Source organism: Amblyraja radiata, chromosome 3 (genome assembly GCF_010909765.2).
Source record: "Amblyraja radiata isolate CabotCenter1 chromosome 3, sAmbRad1.1.pri, whole genome shotgun sequence".
NCBI classification, from domain to species: Eukaryota; Metazoa; Chordata; class Chondrichthyes; order Rajiformes; family Rajidae; genus Amblyraja; species Amblyraja radiata.
Window position 1 is genome coordinate 74,947,620 of NC_045958.1, and position 26,963 is coordinate 74,974,582.

Genomic DNA, 26,963 nt, shown 5'->3' on the forward strand with positions numbered 1-26,963 from the left:
CAGGATGATGGTGTCTGGTAGTTGCAGGGATGATATTTTCCTTGGCTGGGTTGTCGAGAACCAATGACCAAAGCCTCAAAGTAAAGGTTTAGCTTTTTGGGACTGAGTTGAGAAGAAATTATTTTCAGAGAGTAACAAATCTTTAGAATTCATTACCTAGCTGGGCTGTGGAGACCCAGTCACTGAATAAATTCAGGATACAACAATATATTTTTGGATATTAAATGAATTAAGGGAAATGGGTTTGGTGTAGAAAATGTCACTGCTCTAATTGTTATGCAATCAATAGTCTGTTTCTATTCACTGGGTGAGGGGTTCTCTCTCTGTCACCTGCCAAGCTAGTGGTTTCCTCATTTTTATAACTGGCCAGTGTGCAATTAACTTCTATGGCGAATGGTATGGACTTAATTGCCTATTTAGATAATATACCTGAAAACAATGTTTCTTTGCATTAGGGATCTCTGAAATTGATTCAAACCCATCATGTTCACCTCCGCCAGAAGAAAGGAAATCGCCACATTCCGAAGCTTCTTCACCTTCTCCTGGAAGAACTACTGAAAAGAAAAGGTACTATTCCTCCCTGCCATCTTGCTCTCGTAAAATAGATTTCTAAACATCCTGAATCCATACTTAACGTTGCCTTTTGCATCCCCATTGCAGCCATTTGGATTATTGTGAAACTGCAGATACCTAGCACCATGCAATAACGAGGTGATAGTTACAAGGAAGTGATATTGAAGGAACGTGATGACTATTGTGAATTTCTATCCCTTAACATGGCAGCAGCATGGAATGTGCAGCTCAGAAACAGGCTCTTCAATCCTAACAGTGTTATTTAACCTCCATACGAGCTACCTTCTGTTGTGCTTATAGATTCGAATGTTGCTCCTTAGCAAGGCAAATAACATAACTATCAGCACAGCACATATTAAATAACGACAATGTACAACAAAGACTCAAAAGTCATCCCAAAACAAAGTACAGGTACTACACGTTCTACAACGCGATAGCTGAGTCCTAAAAATCCTCGCGTAATGGAAAATCACATTATAAAAACAATTGTGTCAAGGTGGAAATGTGGGGGATTGGAGACTGAGTTTCAAACTCACAACTACAAGCTTTTTTTCCCCACAAGATCTTTTTAATAGGTATGAGTTTATTTTTGTGACTCGTGCTTAAAATAAACTAAAGGCACAGCACTCTGAAATAATGGCATTTGATGCTGGTGTTTAACGGAGTATCATTGCACAAGTGTCAATTGAAGTGATTGATTGTCATTTTCAATGGCAGTGAAATTGGCAAACGTTTTAATCGGCAATGGTGTCCGATTACTGTCTGGAAGTTACATGGAAAAGTTTTTTGCAAGGCAGCTTTTGCAAAGCTGCTTGTCAATTTCCAAAGTAAGTGGTTCTCGAGTTTGTCCCACATAACACAGTTATACCTAATTATACCTAGTTATACCTAATTCATCAATGTTGTTGTATCTCATTCGCACTTTGGAAGCGTTCTTTATAGCAGCACTAGCTACATAGTCTTAGTGATCCATTTGTACTTTTACATACTCTACCTTGCACCCATTGGCATTTCTGGGCAGCGTAATTGGTAGAGCCTCACAGTTCCAGCAACGCTGATTCAATTCTGACCTTTTGCTGCCAACTCCATAGAGATTGCATATTCCCCTGTAATCGTGTGGGTTTTCTCTTGTATGCCAAATAAATGCATAGGTTTATTAATTGGCCACTGTAAATCGCTCCTAAGGCGTGGCATCTAGGGGTAGTTAATGGGAATGTTCAGAGAATAAAATAGGAAGAGCATTTGGTATCAGTGTAGGTTAGGTGCCTGTTGCTTGGAACAGATGTGGCTCGCAAAAAAATTTTTGGTCATTGTGCGACGTGCCATTCAAATGTCTTCTGGCTTGATTTGCTCAAGTGTCCACCCTCCAGGATCGTAGTGAATCAAAATGAGCATTTTGACCACATTTGCCCACTATTACTACATGCCTATTTTTATCTCTGTAAACATTGACTTCCTCCACCCCTGGCAGGGATCATAGGTGCTGCAATTGTCATCCATGCCCTTGTTACCTCTAGATGTGACTGTTCCAACACTGTCATGGTCAGCCACCAGCGCTCTTGAACCAGAGGTCAGGCCTCAACTCTCACTGAGACTTGTTCATCGATCAATCCTGCGTTTGAATTAACTACATCCTGTCCCTCATATTCTTCTGTTCCTGTCTCTATTTGTTTATCAAGCTTCTCATTAAATGCATCTCTGCTGTTTGCCTAGCAACACTCTGTGGGAGTCAATAGACAATAGGTGCAGGAGTAGGCGATTCGACCCTTCGAGCCAGCACCGCCATTCAATGTGATCATGGCTGATCATCCCCAATCAGTACCCCATTCCTGCCTTCTCCCCATATCCGCTGACTCTGCTATTTTTAAGAGCCCTATCTAGCTCTCTCTTGAAAGCATCCAGAGAACCTACCTCCACCGCCCTCTGAGGCAGAGAATTCCACAGACTCACCACTCTCTGTGAGAAAAAGTGTTTTCTCGTCTCCATTCTAAATGGCTTACTCCTTAAACTGTGACCCCTGGTTCTGGACTCCCCCAACATCGGGAACATGTTTCCTGCCTCTAGCGTGTCCAAGCCCTTAACAATCTTATATGTTTCAATGAGATCTCCTCTCATCCTTCTAAACTCCAGAGTGTACAAGCCCAGCTGCTCCATTCTCTCAGCATACGACAGTCCCGCCATCCCGGGAATTAACCTTGTAAACCTACGCTGCACAGTCTGCAAACCTACGAGTCGGTTCCACATTCTCGCTACCTTCTCAATAAATAATTTTACTATTGGATTTATTGGTGGTTATCTTAGAGATGAGCTTTTGCAGTACTGGCCAATGATTTAATATAAAAATATTTTTAAGGAGGAATAATTGGCTCTGAAGGAATCATGATGCAAGAGACTTGAAGTCAACTCATTTGTTCCTTCCTCGCATGTCCTGCCAAATGTCGCATTTATAATTGAAGGTCACAACTACTGAAAGCTTTCTTTTTGCTCAGTTCCAAAGAGGAGCCCTCCAACAGACTGGTGAGGATGGGAGCCATGCCAACTCCATTTGCAACAAGAACTGACCTGCCCACTGCAGTTGACATTGAGAAGGAAGATGTGATTGAGGAGGATTACAGAGGTAAAGCGATCACCTTTTTCTTGCAGAGAAGATATTTGGAAAATGCAGTACTGATGTCTGCCATGTTTAAAAATAAAAATATTACAAGTTTTGTAGACTTTGGGTTTTTGAATGCACATATTTTAAAACAAACTATTATTTTCCCTGATAGAAGAATATGAAAGTGAGACATATAGGGTAGATGGTCAGATTATTTTTCCCAGGATGCAAGGAGCTTTGAGGCAAGTTTATTTATTTTTTACTACAGAGGCTGCTCGGTGCCCAGAACATGCTGCCAAAAAAGTGGTAGAAGCTGATGCAATAACAATGTTTAAGAAGCAGTTAGACAAACATTAACATGTGGGGAAAGAGAGATATGAACCGTGTACAGTTGTGATTTAGTTTAGATCAGCATCATGGTCAGCACTAACATCATCAGCCTAAAGATCTGTTATTGCGCTATATTTTATATTGGAGAGACTAAATAAGCTTGAGATTATTCGCCTTGCATGGAGAGGAATATAAGAGTTGACCAAAATTAAGAAAGATATTGGTTGAGTAAATAGAAAACGGTTTGAATTGGCTGTAGCCATGACGACCAGTAACGAGCTTAAACATAATATGTGCTTGGAGGCATATAAAAGCTTTTCTAATGTTTGTGATGCCTTCATCCCAATCTTTTTACCATAGCCACCAAAGTAGAAGAACCAGTGGTAATGGCTACTAAAAAATTTCTCCAGCCAAGTCCAGAAGACCAGGAGATCTTTGGGTAAGTCAAGATATCTGTGAGAAAGAAAAAAAGGAAGTGAGAGAGCAAGCATTTAATTTGGTTGGTGTAGTGACAGCCGCCGCTGGCTCCGACCCATGGACTCTGGCCTTGGCCTCTCCGCAGCCTGCCGGGAGGCATAATTGTGCCGCAGCGGAATATCCTTTAAATCTCTTTTTTTTTTTTTTTGGGCCACATGTCCTAATACTTTCTTATGTGGCATAGTACCTATTGATCTTTCTATAGTTCAACTGGTCCAACATTTATGCTCCTTGCAAACCTCTCACATCCCATTTCACTTTTCCTTCTCTGCATAACTTTCCTTTCCATTCTCCCATGCCTTTGTCTAGCTTCTCCTTAATTTATTCTCCGCCAGCACTCCGCTTAAAGCTAATTTCACAATCCTACAGCTCTTTGGGTAAAGACAATTTGTCATGTTTCTTATTGGATTTATTAATGAGTTGTCTTATTTTCTGGTTCCTAACTGGATCCCTAGCTAGAGATGGAAACCCGTTCGTGAATCTTATCATATCCTAAATGTCTTGAAATGTTGCTTCACTTCCAATTTATAATTGTTTCTGTAAAGCTATTACCTTGCTCAAGCAAACATCAAAACCAGTCTGCATGCAGTAGTGTTCTTTAGACAGTTGAAGAGTTGACATGGGTGATTTAATTAGTCTCCTTCAATACATTCTGCAAGGTATATTGAAGTTGGCTGCATGGGTAAATTGTAACATTTGAGTGACTGATACAATCCATTGAATTTAAGTTTCACAAATATCACGTTTTTAAATTGGATTTTGATTTAGTTCAATGTGTAGCATGTTAAATGACGAATTTATGAATATAAATTCTTAGTGGTGGCGCCATTGAGTGTGGCAGCCTCGCCAGCCACACTCAATGTCTAAACTTGTCTGAAAGTTTTGTTTTGGAGTTTTAGTCTTTTTTATGAGGGGGGGAAGGGGTTAAAAGTCTTCTCAGTCACTACCTGGTCGAGGATGCGTCTTTTCTCCGAGTCGCATCTTTGTGTGTCCCCCCCCACCCAGTGGCCTACCCTCTGGATCGGCGCAGCCTTTCCTGCCGGAGACCGGCCAGGGCTTCAGTGGCGGCGCAGCATTGGATTACCATCACGGAGCGGGCGATGCCTTACCGGGATCGCCGTGTTGGAGCTCCGGAATGTTGGGCCAACCGACTATTAACATCGTGGAGCTGTGGTTTGCAGAGCTTCCAACCGCGGGCGGCGCTGACTTTTAACATCGGGGAGCCTGGATCTTTCGCCGAGGATCGCCAGTGTTGGAGCTCCGCCCAGCTGGACCCATGGACTCCAGAAGTCGCGGTCTCTGGTAGAAAGCGACCGTTTCGGAAACTCCAAGCCGTGAGAATGCAAGGGTTCACCGTTCCGACACTGGAGCTCCATCATCCCGGCGAGAGGGCCTGAAACATCGGGCCGCCGTTGTGGCGACTGCGGAGGCCTTATTAGGCCCTGACCGCGGGTGAACAAGAGGAAGAGGACTGAACTTTGTTGCCTTCCCTCACAGTGGGAAACGTTGATTCCGCCGTGGAGGGGGGAGGGATGTTTTTATGTTTTACTAGACTAAGTGGGACCCTTAGGATCCCAGCTTCACACGGGAGGGCTGGTCCCCCAACGCAGTATTCCACCTCTCCACCAATTCAAATATTGCTGGCCAGTGTGGGGGCTTTCTGGAGCGCTAGCAGAGTGTTGTGGGCCGAATGGACTGGTTTCCAGAGGGCTAGTATATACATTGTGGGCCGAATGGATTCTTGGGCTGGCAGCTCAGTCACTGAGACCACGACCGAGACTGACCCCTCAAGGTTTTTTAAACACTCATCTTTTTTGTTTTTCATCGATGGGAAAAATCCTCGGGGCCTGCTCAGCGGAGGAGGACCGAGTAAGATGGCCAAAAATCATAGCGATGTATGGTAGTGTCTTTTCCAAAATCAATATACAGCGCAGACAGGAAGTGGTCAAGATGAGACTTTTAATTATATAGATGTTAAATTCTATAGTGTTGTGTTTATCTTATTTGTGTGCTACACGGTAACTCAAATTTCACTGCACCAATTGGTGTATGTGACAATAAATGTCCTTTGTCCTTTAATAAAAGCAGAAAAAACATAGAGCTGGCATAACTTAACAGGTAAGGCAGCATTTCTGAAGGACATGGATAGGCGACATTTCATGTCTGAAAATGGGTCCCGACCCAAATCTGCCTATCCATGTTCTCCAGAGATGTTGCGTGACCCACTGAGTTACTCCAGCACTTTGACCTTTTGTTTGTAAACCAGCACCTGCAGTTCCACGTATCTAATAAAAGCAAACGTAGATCATTCAGATTTTGTTTTACTATTGAATTATATTATGATTATAGGTATGTAGGTATAATTGTGTTTTCAAAATAATTTCTGTTGAATCATTTTTTGGGGCTAAAAATGCATTAAAATTACTTTTGCCTTTGGTGGATGCCATCTTTTTCGGGACCCTTATTGTCCTGAAGAATTCTAGATCTAATTATTTTAATTCTTTCATGGGATGTGGGAATCAGTGTAAAAGTCGACATTTATTGCTCATCAATAATCAACCCCCGTGTCGACTGTGGTTGAGTTGTCTTGAACCTCTACAGTCTGTGAGGTGCAAGTGAGGGCATGTCAGGATTTGTATTGTATTAATGTAAAAGTGTGAAAGTTAATGTATTAACCTTGAAGGAGCAGGGATTTCAATTTCCAAATTAGGATGAGCGTTTTCATAATCATCATAATCATACTTTATTAGTTTTGCGACATACGAGCAATTTCATTTGCCAAACAGTAATTCCAATAAAAAGCAACAGAACACACAAAATGCATTTTAGCATGAACATCCACCACAGTGACTCCTCCACATTCCTCACTGTGATGGAAGGCGAAAAAAAGTTCAATCTCTTCCCTTCTCCCGCGGTCGGGGGCCTCGAGCCTTCCGTGGTCGGGGCAATCTTGGCTCCCGTAGCCGGCAGCATTTAGGCCCTTGCATTGGGCCAATCAAGCTCCTGCATGGGGGGGGGGGGAGGGAATCTCGGCTCCCCTGCGCCGGGCGATCTGACCTCGGGTCGGGGCTGATTGAAACCTTTTGCGTCGTTTGGAGCTCCCGACATCGGTCTCTACCCGAGACCACGAGCGCCTCGATGGAGAAATCCCAGACAAGTGATCAGCTCCGATGATAAGTCCACGTCCCCGCGGTGGGGCTCAAAGTCAGTCCTGAGCAAGGCCTCCAGCTCCATGATGTTAGGCCGCAGAACGACCGGAGATACGATCTGGAAAACAAACGCATCTCCGGCAAGGTAACAGATTGGAAAAAAAATTCTCCCGACCCCCTCACCCACCCCCCACATAAAAAAACAAACCAGAGAACATTAACACAAACTTTTAAAACACACTAAAAATAACAAAATAAAGACGAAAAGACAGACAGACTGGTGGTGAGGCTGCCATCGTGTAGCGCCCCCCTGGTGGTACCATGGTGTGAACTTGCAGATGGTGGCTATTCCATGTACCTGCTGCATTTCCCCTCCTGGGTAGTGGAGCTCAGGGGATGGTACTAGTAGTATTTTGGTGTGTATAATATGTAGATGGCAACATGGTGATGGAAGGAGGCTTTTTAACAGTGGAGGATGAAATATTTTAGTGAATAACATGTTCTGATTTCCTATAGCCCAGATACAAAAATGGTGCAGTTCAGGAAAGGTGACAGTGTTGGCCTTCGACTTGCTGGTGGCAACGATGTTGGGATCTTTGTGGCGGGAGTGCAGGAGGGCAGCCCAGCTGAGAATGAAGGTCTTGAGGAAGGAGATCAGCTTCTCAAGGTAATGTGAAAACCGTCATGCTTCACCTGTGGACTCTCCTCTGGGCAACACTAGTTCAGACTAACAAGTGTGGGAGCGAGATGGGTCAGATCAGGGCCCATATATATCCCACATGATTGAGATATCTTTTCCATGTGACGTTCATGCCATCCACCCCAAAACTATTGAATGGGAGTGAAGGGGAGAACATAGATATTGAATTACCATGTGCGATTGTATTTATTCTCAAGAGTTGACTGCGAATAATTGCTTTCTGTTTAGTTTAAGTGAAGTTCGATCCACTGTAGACACTGTAATGGTGAATAGATGATTTGGTTCTAGATTTTTTTTGCAAACTGTCCAAGTTGTTTTCAAATTATCATTTCCATTTTAACATTGAACTCATAACTGATACTTTTATTCCAATGTGTTTTGTGTTGCTCATTTTTATTGCCTGGTCCAGCATATTATCAAGTGATTCCAGCATTAAATATAATTCAGTATCTCCCAGTTGAAAGCATTTACCGAAACCAATGACAATCACCCATCAGTTTCTACACAAATACTGATAGAATCTGCACGGTGTGAATGAGAGGATTTTTTTTTGTATAGCATGCCTCAATATTAGAACTTGTGTTAAGTAGTTCACATATTGGTTTAGTTTATTGTCACGGGTACAGTGAAAAGATTTAGTTGCGTATTAACCAGTCAGCGGAAAGACAATACACAATTACAATTGAGACATCCACAGTGTACAGATACATGAATGAGGTTTTGTGCAAGATAAAACCAGTAAGGTCCGATCAAAGATAGTCTGAGGGTCTTGAACTTAGAAATTTGCTCAATCATTGGGCTGAGCTAAAACATGGGGATTGTTGAACTCGCCTTTGCATCAACCTTGTAAAGGGCCTGTCCCACTTGCCGATTTTTTTCGGCGACTGCCTGCGTCATATCAGTGTCGCCAAAAGATTTTGAACATTTCAAATTCCAGCGGCACCAAAAAAAATGTTGAGACACTTGAAAAAACACCGCGCATCAAACGTCATCGCTCCGCAAATTTTTCGGTGACCTTATACGTCAGTCAATGATGCCGGCAGTCGCCGAAAAAAATCGGCAAGTGGGACAGGCCCTTAATGATGGCTTTGATCCTATCGCCTCAGCCCAGGGAAGGTGAAGTACTGGTGATGAGGAGCCAGGATGAGCCAGTAATCAGCAGTTTAGACTAATTGGCAATTGGAAGAATTGAGCAAAACTTTTCCACACCTGCACAGCATATTTAATCTGGAAGATGCTACCTTGAAAAGAGTTCATTAGGAACTTCCTAAGGATGTGGATGAATTCCAGAAATACAAATCTTTTCAGGGTTAAAAAAAAATCTCGCTTTAAACGAGTGTAGGGTTACATTTACTGAATGGCCCATTTAATGCTTCCTAGATCCATGAACATCAGAGTGAAATAATTAAAGAGTAAAGGGCCTGTCCCACGAGCATGCGACTCCATGCGGCAAGCGCGACCTAACGTGGTCGCTTGAGCCGTACGGGCTCGCGGGGCCAGTCCCACTTCGATCGCCGGAGCCGTATGGAGTTATGCGGAGCTGGTCCCGACATCACGCGGGGCTCCGAAAAACTGACCGTGTTCAAAAATTCCATGTGGCAACGGCCTGCCGTTCCGCAGCCACCTCGACGCCATATGTCACGCGCGAACTTCCCGCGGACTTCGCTCGAACTTCATGTCACTCACTTGACCTCTGCGCGGCCCCCGCTTCTGGTTTGGTCGCGCTTGCCGCATGCAGTCGCATGCTCATTGGACAGGTCCTTTAGGTCGCGCTTGCCGCATGGAGACGCATACTCGCGGGACAGGCCCTTCAATTCAAGATTCAATTTAGTTGTCATGTACCAATTAAGGTACAGTGAAATTTGAGTTGCCATACAGCCATACTAAGTAAAAAAGCAAAAATACACACCACATAAAATAAAGTTTAACATAAACATCCACCACCGTGGAATCAACATTCCACACTTCGATGGAAGGCAATAAAGTTCAGTCAACGTCTGACTTTGTTCACCCGTGGTGGGGCCTTTGAATGGAGCCATTGCCGACTGTCCGCTGTTCAAGCCCTCTCGTCGGGATGATCGAAATTCCGGCGTCGGGATGGATCGGAACACTCCGTGGCATGGAGCTCTGGAGTCGGCCACTTCCTACCGGAGACCGCTGCTTCACGGTGTTAAAGTCCACAGGCCCCGCGGTCAGAGCTCCACCACTGGCGATCCTCGGCAAAATATCCCAGTCTCCGTGATGGTAAGTCCATGCCGCACCCGCGGCTTGAAGCTCTGGGCCGGTCTCCAGGAAAGGCCGCACCACTCCACGTTGTAGGCCGCAGGGGGAGACGGAGTTGCGACAAGGAGAAAAATCACATCTCCGTCGAGGTAAGTGACTGAAAAAGGTTTCCCCCGATCTTTCCCCCCCCCCTCCGCACCCCCACATAAAACATACCAAGAGACATTAAAAGAAACTTTCAAGACATACTTAAAATAATAAAAACAGAGAAGGGACAAGACAGACTGCTGGCGATGCGGCCATTACGGGCGCCACCCGGTGGTGATGTTTGAGGGATCCAATAACTATACCGATTATTGCTTGGTTTTTAAGGAAAATAAATGTAGAAGTTCCCCTAGAGTGCATTCCTCCATCTAATGATTTGGTGACCATTTTAACTTGCTTGTATATCCCTCCAGATAAACTCCATGGATTTCCGTAGTATTGTGCGTGAAGAAGCTGTTCTATACCTCTTAGAAGTTCCGAAAGGTGAAGATGTGACCATCCTTGCTCAGAGCAAGTATGATGGTGAGTAGTGTGGGCTAAGGCAATAAATGCTAAACTTAGTTGTTTTAAAAAAAGCTTGGCAGAAGAAATCTGCTCTTGGCTGGGGGAATTTACTCTGATTCATTCATTAATTAGCACACTTTCCCCTGAAACCTCAAGCTGAGAATTCATATCCCATATGAATTCTCAACATTTTGCCAGCTATTTCAGTGGAATGCAAAGAATGTGTGGCTATCGGATAGGAGGACTGAGAGGAGGCTGTGTTGTCAAAGGCATCAAGTAAAAGTGAGAAGGAATCCGGAACATGCAAGAGATCTTGGTCACAATTTGATGTTGATTATTATTATTCCAATGGTGGTATAGAAGGAGTTCAGAAGGATGAGGGGGTTCTTATAGAAGCATATACCATTATAAAAGGACTGGACAAGCTAGATGCAAGAAAAATGTTCCCAATGTTGGGTGAGTCCAGAACCAGGGGCCACAGTCTTAGAATAAAGGGAAGGCCATTTAAGACTGAGGTGAAAAAAATCCTTTTCACCCAGAGAGTTGAGAATTTGTGGAATTCCCTGCCACAGAGGGCAGTGGAGGCCAAATCACTGGATGGGTTTAAGAGAGAGTTAGATAGAGCTCTAGGGGCTAGTAGAATCAAGGCAGGTACGGGTTATTGATTGGGGACAATCAGCCATGATCACAATGAATGGCGGTGCTGGCTCGAAGGGCCGAATGGCCTCCTCCTGCACCTATTTTCTATGTTTCTATAAAAGTGGCTGCCTATCAGGATGATTTCTGCTGTGAACTCATCCCTGATGGAAAATAATGAGTCAACCTTTGGAAGCCGTGTTGTTCAACTACCCCTGGACTTAGTACTGGACAATGGTGGCTTGATGTACCTCCATCTCTGAGAAGGTTGGTGGTTGGTGACCATATAATATGATATATGTATGTTTCCAAAAGTCTTTAATTATCAAATGGAAAGTAGTGGAAAATCCAAAATAGATCCTGGCAGTGAATGAAGTGGATTGTTTCCGTTGCATCACATTATCTACATGCATGTATGTTATTTGAATGGATAGCTATCTGCACTCTTGTATTGTGCCTGTATACACGGCCGTGGAAACAGATAATAGAATGCACCCATTTGCTTCTAAGTCCATCATAATATTTTTCTCCTCTCTCAACCAGTGTACAAAGATATTATTAACTCGGGCCGTGGCGATTCATTCTTCGTTAGGACACACTTTGAGTATGAGAAGGAGACTCCGCAGAGCTTGACTTTTGCCAGAGGGGATGTCTTTAAGGTTTTGGACACCCTATACAATGGCAAATTGGGAAACTGGTTGGCAGTAAGAATCGGCCCTGACAACATCCGACAACTGGAGAAAGGAATCGTTCCAAATAAAAGCAGGTAAATTCTGAAATGCAGCAACTTGTGTTAGTAAAGGCAAACTATAGGAAATAGGTGAAGCTAGAGGTTATGAAGCTCTTTGAGGCTGCACCATCATTCAATAAGATCATGGTGAATATTCTACCTTTACAAAAACAACACCTGCCAAACTGGCTGAGTTATTCCAGCACTTTGTGTCAAAGGGTCCTGACCTGAAACGTCACTTATCCATGTGCTCCAGGAATGCTGCCTGACCTACAAGGTAGCTCCAGCACTTTGTGCCTTTATTTTTTTAATCATATTATTCTTTAACTGTCCTGATGTCTATCACTTAATCTTGAAGGTACAGGTGCACAACCTTTTATCCGAAAGCCTTGGGACCAGACACTTTTCGTAATTCAGAATTTGTCGGTCTTCGGAATGGAATTTGTTTAGCGTAGATTTTAATGGCTGGCTCAGTGGTAGAGTGCTCGGCTCATATCCGCAAGGTCGCGAGTTTGCGCCTTGATCCCGGCAGTAAACTCGGTCGCGTGTTTGAGTCTTCAATGTTGCAGAATAAATGTCTGTATGAAATGCAGTGTAGGAGAGGTGTACTGACTGTGTGGGCAGAACTTTGGAAGTGATTGCCCACCAGTCTAAAAAGCCGCTGTGTCTCCCTGTCCCTGGGATAGCAGGGGGCGATCAAACAGCACAATACCCCCCTCCCCCTCCAACTCCAGAGGAATCCGCTCCCCGATGGGCCGCTACGGCGACAAGTGGCAGTTTGCCCACAGCCTGAGCTGCGCCCCCTCATCCGCCACCCCAAGAACAAGACGTACCTTGCACACCATCAGCTTCTGCCCCTACGTGTTCCTCTGGAGTTGGAGCGGGGCTGGGCTGGAGTTGCTGCTGGCTGTGGGTCTCTGGGATCTCCGTGCTTGCAGTGGGCCTGGGGGTCGGTGTCCCGTTGGTCCTGACGTCTCCGGCCACCCCCACGCCCTTGCCCCCTCCCTCTGCAACTGCAAACAACCCCACTCTCCTGCAAGGGCGGTACAGTTCCCGGAGGATGGCAGGTGGCCGGAGACGTCAGGACCAACAGGAACCCGCTCCCCGATGGGCCCCTACGACGCCCCGAGCTGTGCCCCGTCATCCGCAACCCAGGTTCCTCTGTAGTTGGAACCAAAGATCTTTGGTTGGAACGGGGCTGGGCTGGGCTGCTGTTGGCTGTGGGTCTCTGGGATCTCCGTGCTTGCAGTGGGCCTGGGGGTCGGTGTCCCGATGAGGGGGCGCAGCTCGGGGAACGGCTTCTGGTGGTCCTGACGTCTCCGGCCAGTTTGCAGTTTTCCTCTGGAGTTGGAACGGGGCTGGGCTGCTGTTGGCTGTGGGTCTCTGGGATCTCCGTGCTTGCAGTGGGCCTGGGGGTCGGTGTCCCGTTGGTCCTGACGTCTCCGGTGACTGCCACGGTCCTGCTGCAATCACCGACGTGAAGACAGTGCAAAGCCCCCGCGCCGGTGCAATGGGCGGGGAGCTGGAGAGGGGAGGGAAGGGGTCACACACATGGCCGGGAAGCAGAGGGGTGTAGGTGGGGTGAAACTGAAGCGAGCGACAATCTGCTGCTGCCTGCCCCGCTGAGTTAAAAAGTTCCCACGCAAGACTCACGAAACACTGTGTATCGTGAGTCTACCGTGGGAACTTTTTAACTCAGCGGGCAGGCAGCAGCATATTGTCAATTATTAACCCTCCCGCGCAATATACCCTCACCTTCTCTTTTATGAATGGGGATTTAGTTCCCCTTTCTTCGAGGACCGACCGGAGGTTCTGCTGTCACCTCTGCGGGCCGCCCTCGGTGAACGTTTTCAAGGACCTTTCTTCAAGGACCGAAAAAATGGCCGCTATTCGGAGGTTTTCGTTATTTGGAGCTTCGGATAAAAGGTTGTGCACCTGTAATCGGTGAAAGAGCATCTATGGCCTTCTGAAGAGAGACTTCCACAGCTTCACAATGCTAAGTAAGGATGTTGGAAGTTTGCTGGTGAAGACCAAATTGCTCGTTGCATTTAAGAAGTGTCTGGATATCCACTTACTATGCCTTAATACATAAGGCTTGAAGCCAAGAGCTAGAATGTGGGATTGGACAGGATAGCTTTGCCTGACCGCACAGAGATGGTGTCACTTTGGTCATAGTTTCTGTAGCTTTTTTTATTCCATGGTTTAGAGCACGAAGTTCGGAGAGGAGATGAAAAGCCGACGACCAAGCGAGCGTTTGCTAAAAAGGCAAAATTAATGCACACACTTGTATGCATTTCTTAATAAAACCAGAAGAGAATATCTGCTCTGCACACAACTGTCAATTGTGTCCTTTTTTGAGATTTTGATCTATTTCAGCAAAGGGCTGCTTCATTGGTCTCAATATCTTAAAGTGGTATATTTATTTCTAAATCTATTCTACCATAATAAGTTAGCGTCTTTCATCTGTAAAGATTGGTCATCCAGCATTGCTTGGAAACTGATTAAGTAATGCAATTGTTCTCCACCCCCCCCCCCCCCCCCCCCCCCCCCCCGCTTTCTGACTGACTTTAATGCAAAATGTGATTCAATTGGGGCTGGTAATGTTTAGTTCAATACATAAAATATATATGAGGGGTCGTCTAGTGGCAATGATGCACTTTACAGATGCTTTTATTTGACTAATATAAACGTTTGTCAGTCCGATCTCTGCTTATCTTTTATTGATATCTCTCTGTGCCACTGTAGCTCCGGATTCTCTTCCAGACTTGTAGCCTTCTGCAGTCCACTGTGCTCCACCTGTTCTGCTCGCTGATCACGCCCATCTATCATTAGTGGCCATATCATCAGCTGCCTAGGCATTAAGCTCTGAAATTCATTCCAGAAATATCTTTGCTTTTGATCTTTAAAGGTTCACCTCAAATCTCCGTCCATGCCTTTGGTTCCCTGCCATGATATCAGCTTAACTGCTCTGAGGTAGTTTACCATATTTTACGGGAGTTGGAATTGGACTTTTGAATGGAGCTAGTGGGGTAGGTTGGGAGAAATATCATTGAAAGATCAGAGAGAACTTATGAAGTCACCTATTTGAGTAAAATTAGGACCCAGCCCAATTCTCCCTCCCAACGTCAGATCACAGCTCCACGTATTCATCCACAAAGTTTAAATGAGATTAAAGTTTCTGCTTCCACTACCCTTTTCAGGCTGTGAACTCTAGTTCACCTATGGTTTTTGATCCCTCTAAGTGTAATAGATTCGTATTTATTCTAAATAACCCAATCTTACTTTTATCCATGTTGAATAAGCCTCCTCTAAGGCAAACAATTTTTTGCGTGGCTACAATATTGAGCCTGTGAAGCTGGCAGTTCAGAGTAAATGTTCCTTTTGATCCAGTTGGCATGCACACTTCACCACTCAGGCATTACACATTGATCACAATCGCATAGTGACACTCCACCATTCATAATTCATTTGTTTCCAGAGAAATTGAGGCCTATCATATGTTCGATATAGTTCTAGCATTACCTGCTTGCTCTTGCCTATGCCTTAACTAATAATGGAAAGCATCCTAGTGTATCTTTGTAACCTCTCTCGTTGAAAGGATACGGAAAGAGAATTCCACAGGGTGGCCCAGACATCTTTGGTGATGGAATGAATGAAACTGGGGATGTGCCGGAGGCCAGTGTTGAAGAAGTGCAGAGATCGTGAAATATTGCAAGCCTGCATGGCCATGTTAATGAACATGGTTGCAAAATGACCAAGTCATTCAGCGTGGACACGGGTTCTTTGGCCCAACGTGCCCATACCAGCCAACGTGTCCCATCTACACTAATCCCACCTGCCTGCATTTGGCCAATATCCCTCTAAACCTGTTCTAACCATGTACCTATCTAAATGTTTCTTAAACATTGCGATAGTACCTGCCAGCAGCTCGTTCCATACACCCATCACCCTTTGTGTGTAAAAAAAGAAGTTACCCCTCAGATTCCCATTAAATCTCTCCACTCTCACCTTTTGACTTAAATTCTCTGATCCACTGTTCTTTGTTTAAATTTAGAACCTTTTTCTGTGGAATGATGCATTAATTTTTGCATAGCCAAAGAAATTAAATTTTGGGGGGAAAGAGATAATCTTATGATGAAGGTACTGGATTTTAGTCAGTGGTGAAGGGTTAGGACTAACTCTTGGGTTTAATTTTGTTTTAGATCAAAGGTTCTGACTTACCAACTACAGAATTTACTGTGGTCTGCTTACTATAGGTGATGAATAAATAAATAAAATCTTTGTGACTTCTACCCTTTCAGAGCTGAACAAATGGCCAATGTACAACACGTCCAGAAAGCAACTTCAAGTGACCGAGGGGATTTCTGGAGGTCACGAGGTCAACGAGCAGCAATGAAGAAGAATCTTCGAAAGAGTCGCGAGGACCTCACTGCTGTGCCAGTGAGCACCAAGTTCCCAGCGTACGAGAGGGTTGTTCTGCGGGAAGGCAAGCACATTTTTCATATTAGCAGCATGTCATTATATGTGGATTTATTTTGTCTGTGAAAAATAATTAGATTTTCCATTATTCTCCCACCCTGCAACCACAGAAATAAGCTATAATCAAATATGTGCTTGTTATATGAAAAATATAAAAGTAATAATTTTGGAAATAAAATTCCAGCTACAGAAAATATGTTGAATCTTGACACTTCTTCCTAAACAAGTGAAAGAAAAGGAAGACAGAGAGACTGTAGATACTGGAATTTCACTAAAATATATTGCTGGAAGAACTGAAGACAGTCCCAACTCAAAACGTCATCTGTCCACGCCCCCGCCACTGATGTTGCCTGATCTGCAGAGTTCTTTCAGAGCTTTGTTTTCTTTTAAGGAAGACTTCCTTTTAAGAAAAGGAAGACTTGCAACTGTATAGTACCCAGTCCCTTTAGCGAGACTCCCAAGGGGTTTCAGTGAAGTGTTAAATTACAATTGGTGTTATGGCACGATCCTCTGCTCATTTCTCCCCACAGATGCTTCCTGGCTTATTGAGTTCTTCCAGCACAATGCTTCTGTAACAGAGTTACATACAGCAGCATCCCTCAAATAACATGATACTGATCAAATAATTTGCTGATTGGTTTTACTGCCAATTATTGGTCAGATCATCCAGGGGGAAATGAATAAAGAGCTTGTATGGGTTAAGGGGCTGTCAGCTATCAAGGCCATAAGATCAAAGAACTCGTTCTGAAACATTAGAATCATATGGAATCTGGGGAGGGGATGGATTGGATGGGAAATGATGAGTGAATCAAAGAGTGTTGAATGGGAAGATGTGACTGGTAGTGGGATCACGTTGGAGATTTCGGAGTATAATGTCTTGAATGTGGAATCTGGTGGGTTAAAGGTGAGGAACAGGGAAAATCTAATCATGTCTGGCGGGAGAGAGAGCAAGAACAGAACTGGGGTCACAGATGATGTCGGTGAGGCATCTATCTAGAGGGTCCCTCTGCAATTCTTTGGCTTGCTCGTCCTTTCCCCTGTGACCGCAGGAGATGTAACACCTGTCCCATTACCTCCTCCCTCACCTCCATCCAGGGACCCCAGTAGTCCTTCCGGATGAGACCATGGTTCATGTGTACTTCCTCAAACTTCATCTGCGTCATGTGTTCTCAGAATGGCCTCCTGTACATCGGCAAGATCAAGCGTATTCTCGGTGTCTGTATCGCCGAACAATTGTGATCTCTGCCTACTAGACCTTCCAATTACCAACCATTTTAACTCCTATTCCCATTCCTCCACTGACCTTTCTGTCCTGGGTCTCCTCCATTGTCAGAGTGATGTTGCGCACAAACTGGAGGAACAGCACCTTGTATTCCACTTGGGTGGCTTACAACCCAATAGTATGAACATTCCCCCACACCCCTTTTCTTTTCCCCCTCCCCTCCCCTGTGCCTCACCTGGGCTCACACTTATTTCTCCCCATCCACCTGCATTCCTTCCTCTAGCTTCAGGATTTGTAACTCTTTAATCCCTTTATTTCAGACCTTCCGAATTCTGACCTGTTCAAATCCCCCCCCCCCCCCCCCCCCCCCTTTTTCGGTATTCAATTAGCTGTCAGCCCTCGTCCTGACCCTATAGCTTTTCCAGCTTTCTATTTCCTCCCCCCCCCCCCCTCCCCTCCAATCAAACTGAAGAAGAGTCTCATCCCAAAACGTCACCTAGAAGCTGTAGAGGCCAAGTCAGTGGATATTTTAAATGCGGAGATTGACAAATTCTTGATTAGTAAGGGTGTCGGGGATTATGGGGAGAAGGCAGGAAAATGGTGTTGTCAGGGAAAGATAGATCAGCCATGATTGAATGGCGCATTAGACTTGATGGGCCGAATGGCCTAATTCTGCTTCTATAACATGAACTATGCACTATCATGTTCTCCAGAGGTGCTGCCTGACACATTGAGTTAATCTGGCATCGTGTTGCTAGGTTGTGGGAGCACATTCACCTGCCATTTCTTGCAATACAATGTTGATGGTACCTGGACATTCGAAGCTACATGATGTGCAGGCAAGGGTGCTATAGATGTTCAAGTCCTGCATTCAGAATATTGTGGAATCAGTTTTAATTTAAAACACAACTTGTGTCGGGGACTGTCCACTTTAAGTAGTTCTTCATACCCCAGCGACCCACCTGATAGGCACTAACCCCTCTTTCTTATTTCTAGCCGGCTTTAGACGGCCTGTGGTGCTCTTTGGGCCCATTGCTGATTTAGCTACAGACAAGCTGGCAACAGAGTTACCCGGAAGCTACAGAACTGCCAGTAAGTAAACTGTGACACACAAGCATTTTAAAAGTAGACTTTGTGCAAATCCTTGAAGTGCTATGTTAAAAGCCAAAACAACCCTGCTGTAAATAAATTATTATTCCAGAAACCGAACCCAGAGATGCAGGCTCTGAGAAGTCATCTGGTGTTGTTCGATTGAAAACGGTCAGGCAAATCATCGAAGAGGTAAGAATAATTTGGGCACTGACTTTAATTTACGCAATGTTACAGCATTCTAAATTGCCCCCCAAGGAATTTATTGGACCAATCATCTTTAATTTGTAGGCAGTGGGAGAAATCAAAAGATAAATTGTTGAAGGCGAAATCAAGTTCTGCCATGCGGAGGCGAGTGTTAATGGAGGGGAGCTGGTTAGATCTATATTCTCGAAAGAGGTTGAGGCCCCTAAAGCCTTTCTGTGGGGGATTGGGAGTGGAAGTGTACAGGGTCTGGTCATCCATGATAAAGATGAGGCAGTGAGGGCCAGGGAATTAAAAGTTGTTGAAATGGTGGAGAGCAACCAAGCTGTCCCAGATGTATGGGGTTGGGCAGGGCAATGGGGGAACAAGGTGGAGTCCATGCATGAGGAAATAAATTTCAGTGGGACAAGAACAGGCAAATATAATGGGACTACTAGGATGGTGCCATTGTAGAAGACCCAAGGCTGTTGACCTGCTGAATTACACTCAATGGTATCCGATTGCTATCTTTTATCATCACTACCAAGTCAGTCCTACTTGTGAGTCTTGGGTACAAGGTAAAAATGGACAGTGCAAGATGGAGAAACTATCAGGTTGAAGGCTGTGGAGAGGAAATTTCCTGAAATGATGAGATCTATTGCCTTTTACTGAAGGGTCCAATTTCTCCTCTAGCTGATGACTGAGCAGATCTGGATCAGCCACAAAATGCTAGGTCTCTGCTGGGATTGTTCACATGTGCATCACACCTGCACACCTGCATTGGCAAGAGTTTGCGACCTTCTATTTTGTAGTGTTGTTATTTTTGGTACTACCAAAATAGACTTTTTAACTTTGCAAATAATTCTACAAAGGCTTCTATAAATCTGGACAATGCACCTTGGGTTAGAGGTCGATTCGAAATGTTAATAACTGAAATGGGATAGATTTTTTGGGGGGAGCAAAAACAATTCAGGAATATCAACCAATGAAAGCAAAATATGTTGAGATATGGATTTTGGAGGTCAGTGGCAAAACTGACTTGGGTCTGAGTGGCCTGTTTTCCTGTTTTGTTAACCTTTTTGTGTAAAAGGTGGTGCCTTCGGTTTGTATTGATCAGTGAGTTTTATTCTGCTTTAAATAGGACAAGCATGCTTTACTGGACGTTACGCCCAAAGCTGTGGACCTGCTGAACTACACTCAGTGGTACCCAATCGTTATCTTCTTTAATCCAGACAACAAACATGGCGTTAAAACCATGAGGCAAAGACTGAATCCAACATCCACCAAGAGTTCCAAGAAGTTGTATGACCAAGCTGTCAAGCTAAGGAAGAGATGTTCTCATCTTTTTACAGGTGAAAAGCATTGTTATTACTTGCAAATATTGCAGAGTAGTGGGTAATTGTGAAGATAAGATGACCGTTCAGCCCGTTATGCCAGTACTGGCTCTTTGCCGCCCGATTATTCCAACTTTTCCTGGGCCTTCTTTATAATTTTGCAGAGTTTCCTTGACCCCAAGTTTTGGAATTGATGGAAATCACTAACATTTTCGTGGTGAACTAAAATATTGCACAGGCCGGAATTTGTCATATGATCAAGAAACAAAACTGCGACATTACTATTTGTGCAAAATTTTAACAGTGAGCTCATTTCAACAGAACTCTGGTTAATAATACTCTTTGGTGCTGTTTGGGATTTCAAATCAGACGCGGTTGTTTTTAGGTCTATGTACAGTCACTTATTATGCACTGAACGGGAATACCAGCTTTTTAGCATTTCTTGCTTTTAAGGAGGAGGAAGGCTAGTTTAGAAATGGAGCGTAGGTCCTTGGCCGTTGAAAGCACAGCTTCTGTAATGCAGATGCAAATTACATTTCAGTACAAGACACCAGAATTGTTAGTGTTCAGAGCATTTGAGAAAGTGCAGTTGGTTAAAGAGGTACAGCAGAGGCCAGAAAAATGTAACCATTGGAATATGTATCCAAAACCAGAGTAATTGCCATACCAGTGTAAATGTAGTTGGTGAAGCTATCGATTGAATGTGAAAGTTACAAAGCACCTTCCCAGTCTGGTGTTTAAATCCATAAATGTAACACCATTAGCAGTGTCTGGGGAAAGGGCAAACATCATTGTTGTCATCAGTATCCACCCTGAGAAGAATCACAGGCCCCGACTGTTTAGCGGCTTTTGCGAACATTAATTGTGAATCATTACATTGGTTAAAGATCCGGGTGATCTGGTATAATGGGAGTTGTAAAAGAGTTTGTATATCGAATTGGTTTCTGTGGTCGAACTCCACTGTCCCGTCACATTCTTCAATAATTATTCTGTGTGGTCCTCTCAGCCTTAACTACTTTCTTGAGTGGTTTGCTAGTTTGTTTGAGATAAGAATTTTGAGTTTTTTTAAATAAACCGGGTTTTAGGAAGCCGGTGATTTTAAGTTAGCACTCTTCTGTTGATGGGGTAGCAGGGGGGCATTTAATGAGGAGGTCTTGGGTTGAACTTATTAGCATTGCAAATAAATTCTTTAGCGACGAGAAATGGCATCAATCATCCTGATTTAGATTAGTTACACTGATGTGGGATGAAAGGTGATCCGATCAAATAAATGTTGACATAGAGCAGTTCAGTCAAATGAACTACACTATTTCTGCACTGTAAATTTAGTGTGGTTTTTGATGGAACCACTTTAATACAAGTGTATATATACTACTGTGCACCTTGGATTGATGCGCCACCAAATAACTTTTATGGCCATCAGCCATGCTAGTAAGGAGGATAGGACTTATTTTTTTTAACTTTAACCTTGCAGAGACTATTGATCTCAATTCCTCGAATGATGGCTGGTATGGATTGGTAAAGGATTTGATCAGAGATCATCAGGCTTCTGCAGTCTGGGTTTCAGAAGCCAAGGTATGTATTTTGGGTGTATTAATAGTTACTTCGCTTGTGCAACATTTTGACAAGGCTGATTTTAAGAAGAATCTGATATTAATGATTGCACATTATGAATTGATCCTAGTACAAACATCGTGGGACCCGCGGGAAAGACTCACGTCGATTGTTATTATAATTTGCAATCCTGGGTGTCAACTGCAGTTTCAACAATGGAGTGTTTAGTTAAAGGACTATATTAGTTATTGAACCAACATGTCATTTGGTCTTTCCATCACATTTATCAAAGAACTTGAGCTGTGTTAGTCAGTAACTTAACACATTTGTGTTGGAAAAGAATGGTCGCCCTTAGGAAGATATACAGACTGCTCCTCTTAAGAAAAAAATTGTTTGAGAGTAAGTTTTACGTTTGAGTACCTATTTCACGTCCCACCCCATCCAACCATTGCCAATTCACCTCTCCATCCACGTGGATGAAACTTTGTTTCAATCGAGTGCAAGTTTCCTGACATTCTGATGCATTCACCCACCCTAGCTGAACTTGCACTGTTTTGTATAGTGTGGTTAGCCCCATTTATTAACTACCCATCGTCATATTTTTGAAATAACTTCCTCATCTCCTAAATGTATTAATTTGCAATTTTCTTTTGTTGAAAAAAGTGTTTCTTTGGTTTGGATTTTCTCAATGGATTATCCAAGTTGGATTTTCATTAACAACATCACACTGTACAGACCACTGAGCAAAGTTGTTACTGATCTCCTGTTTGTGAATGTGCATTAAAGTTGTGCATTCTTGGTTATAGTTTCTATTTTAGATTTTAAACATTTTGCTTAAATTTGGGAATTTGTGTTGCACAATGAATCAATCTTTTAATCTTGTTGCTAAGATATTTTGGAGTTCTAAATTGCATGATATTAAAATCACATCAGTAATCTAAAGTACTATTTATTTGGGAATGGGCAATAAATGCTGGCCTGGCCAATGACGCACATCTTCCAAATGAAAAACAAAAAAAGAACAAGATCAAATTCTGAACATTTAGAATCTTTGGAAAAATCCTGCTTGCTCTTAAGTGGAACAGATCATGGATTAACTCTTCCCACGCAGTGTGTGGCCTAGCTGGGGTTAGTTTGCTTTCAGTTTTCCAGATAGGGATAGTTCCAAAATGGTGGTGGGAATTTGCAGCCATCTCTCAGGCTCAGATATTCACTCCAATCCTTTCCACGTGGGGAAGCCCTTTAGCTGTTGACCTATTCCCATGGGAGAAAGAAACAATGTTTTCTAAAATATCTGGATGGAAAATAGTTTTATATGTGAACATTGGCACTCAATTCAACCTAACTGGCATGACTGTTTCTGACATAGGCTGATGGACTGGGAGACGAAGATCTTGAGATGCCTGATGATCGCATGTCCTATCTGTCAGCCATGGGAGGTGACTACCTCAGCTGTGATAGCCGATTGATGAGCGACTATGATGACACTGACACGGAGGGTGGTGCCTATACAGACAACGAGCTGGATGATCCAGTGAATGAGCCACGTGTATCTTCTGTGGCTAGATCATCTGAACCGGTGCAGATGGACGAGGTTGGTGTGCTACATTCAGACACTTTATCTGTTGGCCTTGTCAACATCAAGGAATGCGTTCTACATTTGTCATAAGTAAATATCCACAGGATATGGGGCAACTCATCCCATCTCATCCATGCAGTTGATTATGTTCCACATTAGTGTCCTCCCAAGAATGCTCTTACACTTTTCCTCTATCCTTGTGTTAATTCAGCTTCTCCTTAAATATATCTATTTTTCATCCCAACTACTCAGGGTGGCGTTGTGGTACAATTGCTGCCCTTTAACGGAGCCTGGTTAGATCCTGACTATGGGTGCTGTTTATATGGTGTTTTTATGTTTTTCATGTGACCACGTGGGTCTTCTCCAGGTACACCAGTTTCCTCCCACATTCCAAAGACGTGCAGTTTGTTGGTTAATTGGCGCTACTATAATGATCCCTAGAGTGTAGGATAGAGCTAGTATCCGGGTGATCACTGGTTGCCACAGACTCAGTGGGCCAAAGGGTCTGTTTCCACGCTGGATCTCTAAACTAGATTACACACACTCTGCGCAGTGTATTTTACGTTTTGACCCCTCTCTGTAAAGAAGTGTTTTCTGCATTCCTGGTAGAATTTATCTGTGACTGTCTTAGAAACATAGAAACATAGAAATTAGGTGCAGGAGTAGGCCATTCGGTCCTTCGAGCCTGCACCGCCATTCAATATGATCATGGCTGATCATCCAACTCAGTATCCTGTACCTGCCATCTCGTTGCATCTCCCCTTTTCCTAATCGGCCTCCATTTAGATAATAGTCTACTTTCCTGTTTTTGCCACCAAAGTGGATAACCTCACATTTATCCACATTATACTGCATCTGCCATGCATTTGCCCACTCTTGTTTTGATGACCGCTGGTTCTGGTCTTCCTGATGTGAAAATATTTCTCTGTGTAGCTATAATGCATGCAACTTGTGGTACACCAACTTTTTAAATAAGCATTTTTTGTTATTGTTAAATGTATTTTCTGGAAACCTATAGAACGTCCATGTCTATTCCCAGAGTCTTGTGGATACGTCTCCACAAAATACTGATTATTTAGGATGACAAAGATAATCTGCTGTTGCTTGTAATAGTTTTTTGTGATTTTGACCACTTCCACTTGCTGTAGTGTTGCTACTATTCTGTTGATCAATAACTCTTTCTTTTCAGCGGAGACCAAGTCCAGTGCCAGCAGTGGCCAGAGGACAAATGAGGAGAGCAGGCAGCAGGGAGGTGCTGAGAGATCCCAGTCCCCCTCCAGATTTCAGACCTGACCCACCAAAGGTAATGGCTTCGCCAACTGTGTGACACTTCTGCTCTTATTATCACAAATGCTATATATTTATCGGAACCCACTGAACTGGCTGACTTACAACGGCTCTCGTTTTAAATTCACCTAATTTACCAATCCCTTCAAGGCCTTTCTGTGTAACCTCCCTGACTTCACTTCCCCGCACTGGCCTCTCATTTAATTGGCAGGGTTTTGTCTTGGATAGCTGAGACATCATGCTCTGGAATTCCCTCCCTAAACCCCGCACTCGGCATCCTGATAAAGATCATTACAAATAGAATGCTTAAGAAGGAACTGCAGATGCTGGAAAATCGAAGGTACACAAAAAAATGCTGGAGTAACTCAGTCTGAAGAAGAGCTTCGGCCGGAAAGGTTGCCTATTTCCTTTGCTCCATAGATGCTGCTGCACCCGCTGAGTTTCTCCAGCATTTCTTTGTGTACCATTAAAAATTGAATGTTGATCTGGTCACCTCCTCGCTCTTCAGTTATCCTGTGGGATCTATAGCATTCATTCCATCCACCGTGCATTGCATTTGAGATACCATGCCAGAGATTCCAGTGCACACAATCCCTGACCATGTTTCGGGTTCAGATCTCATGTTGATAATTAAATCTGCGTGACTTGAATAGGAGAGGTTGGGTTGGCTCAATATAATTGGACCAGAGTTAGTGCAGTGGGATGTGTTAGGGTTGACACACCAAATAATTGAGAGGGTAGACAGCATGGGAAATGGTTTGCTACATCTCAGACCTCGGCCTGTGGGACCCCACTCTGTGTCAGGTGTAGTATAAATTGTAAGTGTGCAAGAAGGAACTGCAGATGCTGGTTTAAATCGAAGGTAGACACAATGCTGGAGTAACTCAGCGGGTGAGGCAACATCTCTGGAGAGAAGGAATGGGCGACGTTTCGGGTCGAGACCCTTCAGACTGAATATAAGTGCATGGGTTAGGTTAGGTCTGGACATGGCTGGGATGAGATTGAATTCTATAATCAGACAGAGCAATGTAGTGCACTCAGAGCACTGAGGAAGTGCTGAAATGCCAGAAGGGTTGCCATTTGGATGTGACATTAAAGCAAAGCACTGGCCTGTGGATACAAGATCCAATGGAAAACCAGATCTGTTCTCGCTGATGTTCTGGCCAGTGTTTATGGTGCAATCAGCCCCAGATTACCTTTTTATTAAAAAAAATATATATATTTTCTCGTGGTTCTCGGGAGCACCTCAAGGCTGCGTGCTCAGCCCCCTGCTGTACTCACTCTATACCCATGACTGCGTAGCGAACCACAGTACGAACTCCATCATCAAGTTCGCTGACGACACCACTATTGTGGGGCGTATCACTGATGGGGATGAGTCAGAGTACAGAAGAGAGATCGAGCAACTGTCCATATGGTGCCAGCGCAATAACCTGGCCCTCAACACCAGCAAAACCAAGGAACTGATTGTGGACTTTGGAAGGAGTAGGAGGGGGACCCACAGCCCCATTTATATCAACGGGTCGATGGTTGAAAGGGTCAAGAACTTCAAATTCCTGGGCGTGCACATCTCTGAAGATCTTTCCTGGTCCGAGAACACTAACGCAATTATCAAAAAAGCTCATCACAACAGCAAAAGACTGCAACAACCAGGTTCAGGAATAGCTACTCCCCTCAGCCATCAGGCTATTAAACCTGGCTCGGACAAAACTCTGATTATTAGCAACCACTTTATGTTATTTGCACTACCAGTTTATTTATTCATGTGTGTATATATTTATATCATGGTATATACAATACAATACAATACAATACAATTCAATTTATTGTCATTTGGACCCCTTGAGGTCCAGACGAAATGTCGTTTCTGCAGCCATACATTACAAACAAATAGACCCAAGACACAACATAATTTACATAAACATCCATCACATTGCTGTGATGGAAGGCCAAAAAAACATCTCTCCACTGCACTCTCCCCCCCGATGTCAGAGTCAAAGTCAAAGTCAAAGCCCCCGGCGGGCGATGGCGAATTGTCCCGCAGCCATTAAAGCCACGCCGGGTGATGCAAGGCCGCACACCGGGTCTTGATGTTAGAGCCCCCGGCGTGCGCTCGCAGTCCCGCAGCCATTCCAAGCCGCGCGGGGCGGTGCTGTAAGGCCCCGCTCAGGTGCTCTTCAGCCCCGCAACTCGGGCGGGAGAAGTCGCCGTTGCGGAAGCCCTGAAAAGCGGTCTCCCTCCAGGGACCCGCGGGCTCCCGGTGCCGCCCGCCA

At 44.1% G+C, this 26,963-nt stretch overlaps 1 protein-coding gene across 4 annotated transcripts in view; it reads left to right on the plus strand.

Moving 5' to 3' along the window:
* The window catches only part of tjp2 (tight junction protein 2), a 115,367-nt gene that overhangs the window by 76,536 nt on the left and 11,868 nt on the right, over positions 1-26,963 (plus strand). For all 4 annotated transcript variants that reach the window (XM_033018103.1, XM_033018101.1, XM_033018104.1 and 1 more), the window contains exons 8-20: positions 456-567; positions 3,063-3,190; positions 3,860-3,938; positions 7,642-7,792; positions 10,507-10,615; positions 11,777-11,999; positions 16,265-16,449; positions 18,661-18,756; positions 18,866-18,945; positions 20,078-20,288; positions 21,745-21,845; positions 23,194-23,418; positions 24,593-24,706. In XM_033018103.1, coding sequence (XP_032873994.1) covers positions 456-567; positions 3,063-3,190; positions 3,860-3,938; positions 7,642-7,792; positions 10,507-10,615; positions 11,777-11,999; positions 16,265-16,449; positions 18,661-18,756; positions 18,866-18,945; positions 20,078-20,288; positions 21,745-21,845; positions 23,194-23,418; positions 24,593-24,706 — 1,814 coding nt within the window. The remainder of the gene's footprint in view (positions 1-455; positions 568-3,062; positions 3,191-3,859; positions 3,939-7,641; positions 7,793-10,506; positions 10,616-11,776; positions 12,000-16,264; positions 16,450-18,660; positions 18,757-18,865; positions 18,946-20,077; positions 20,289-21,744; positions 21,846-23,193; positions 23,419-24,592; positions 24,707-26,963) is intronic.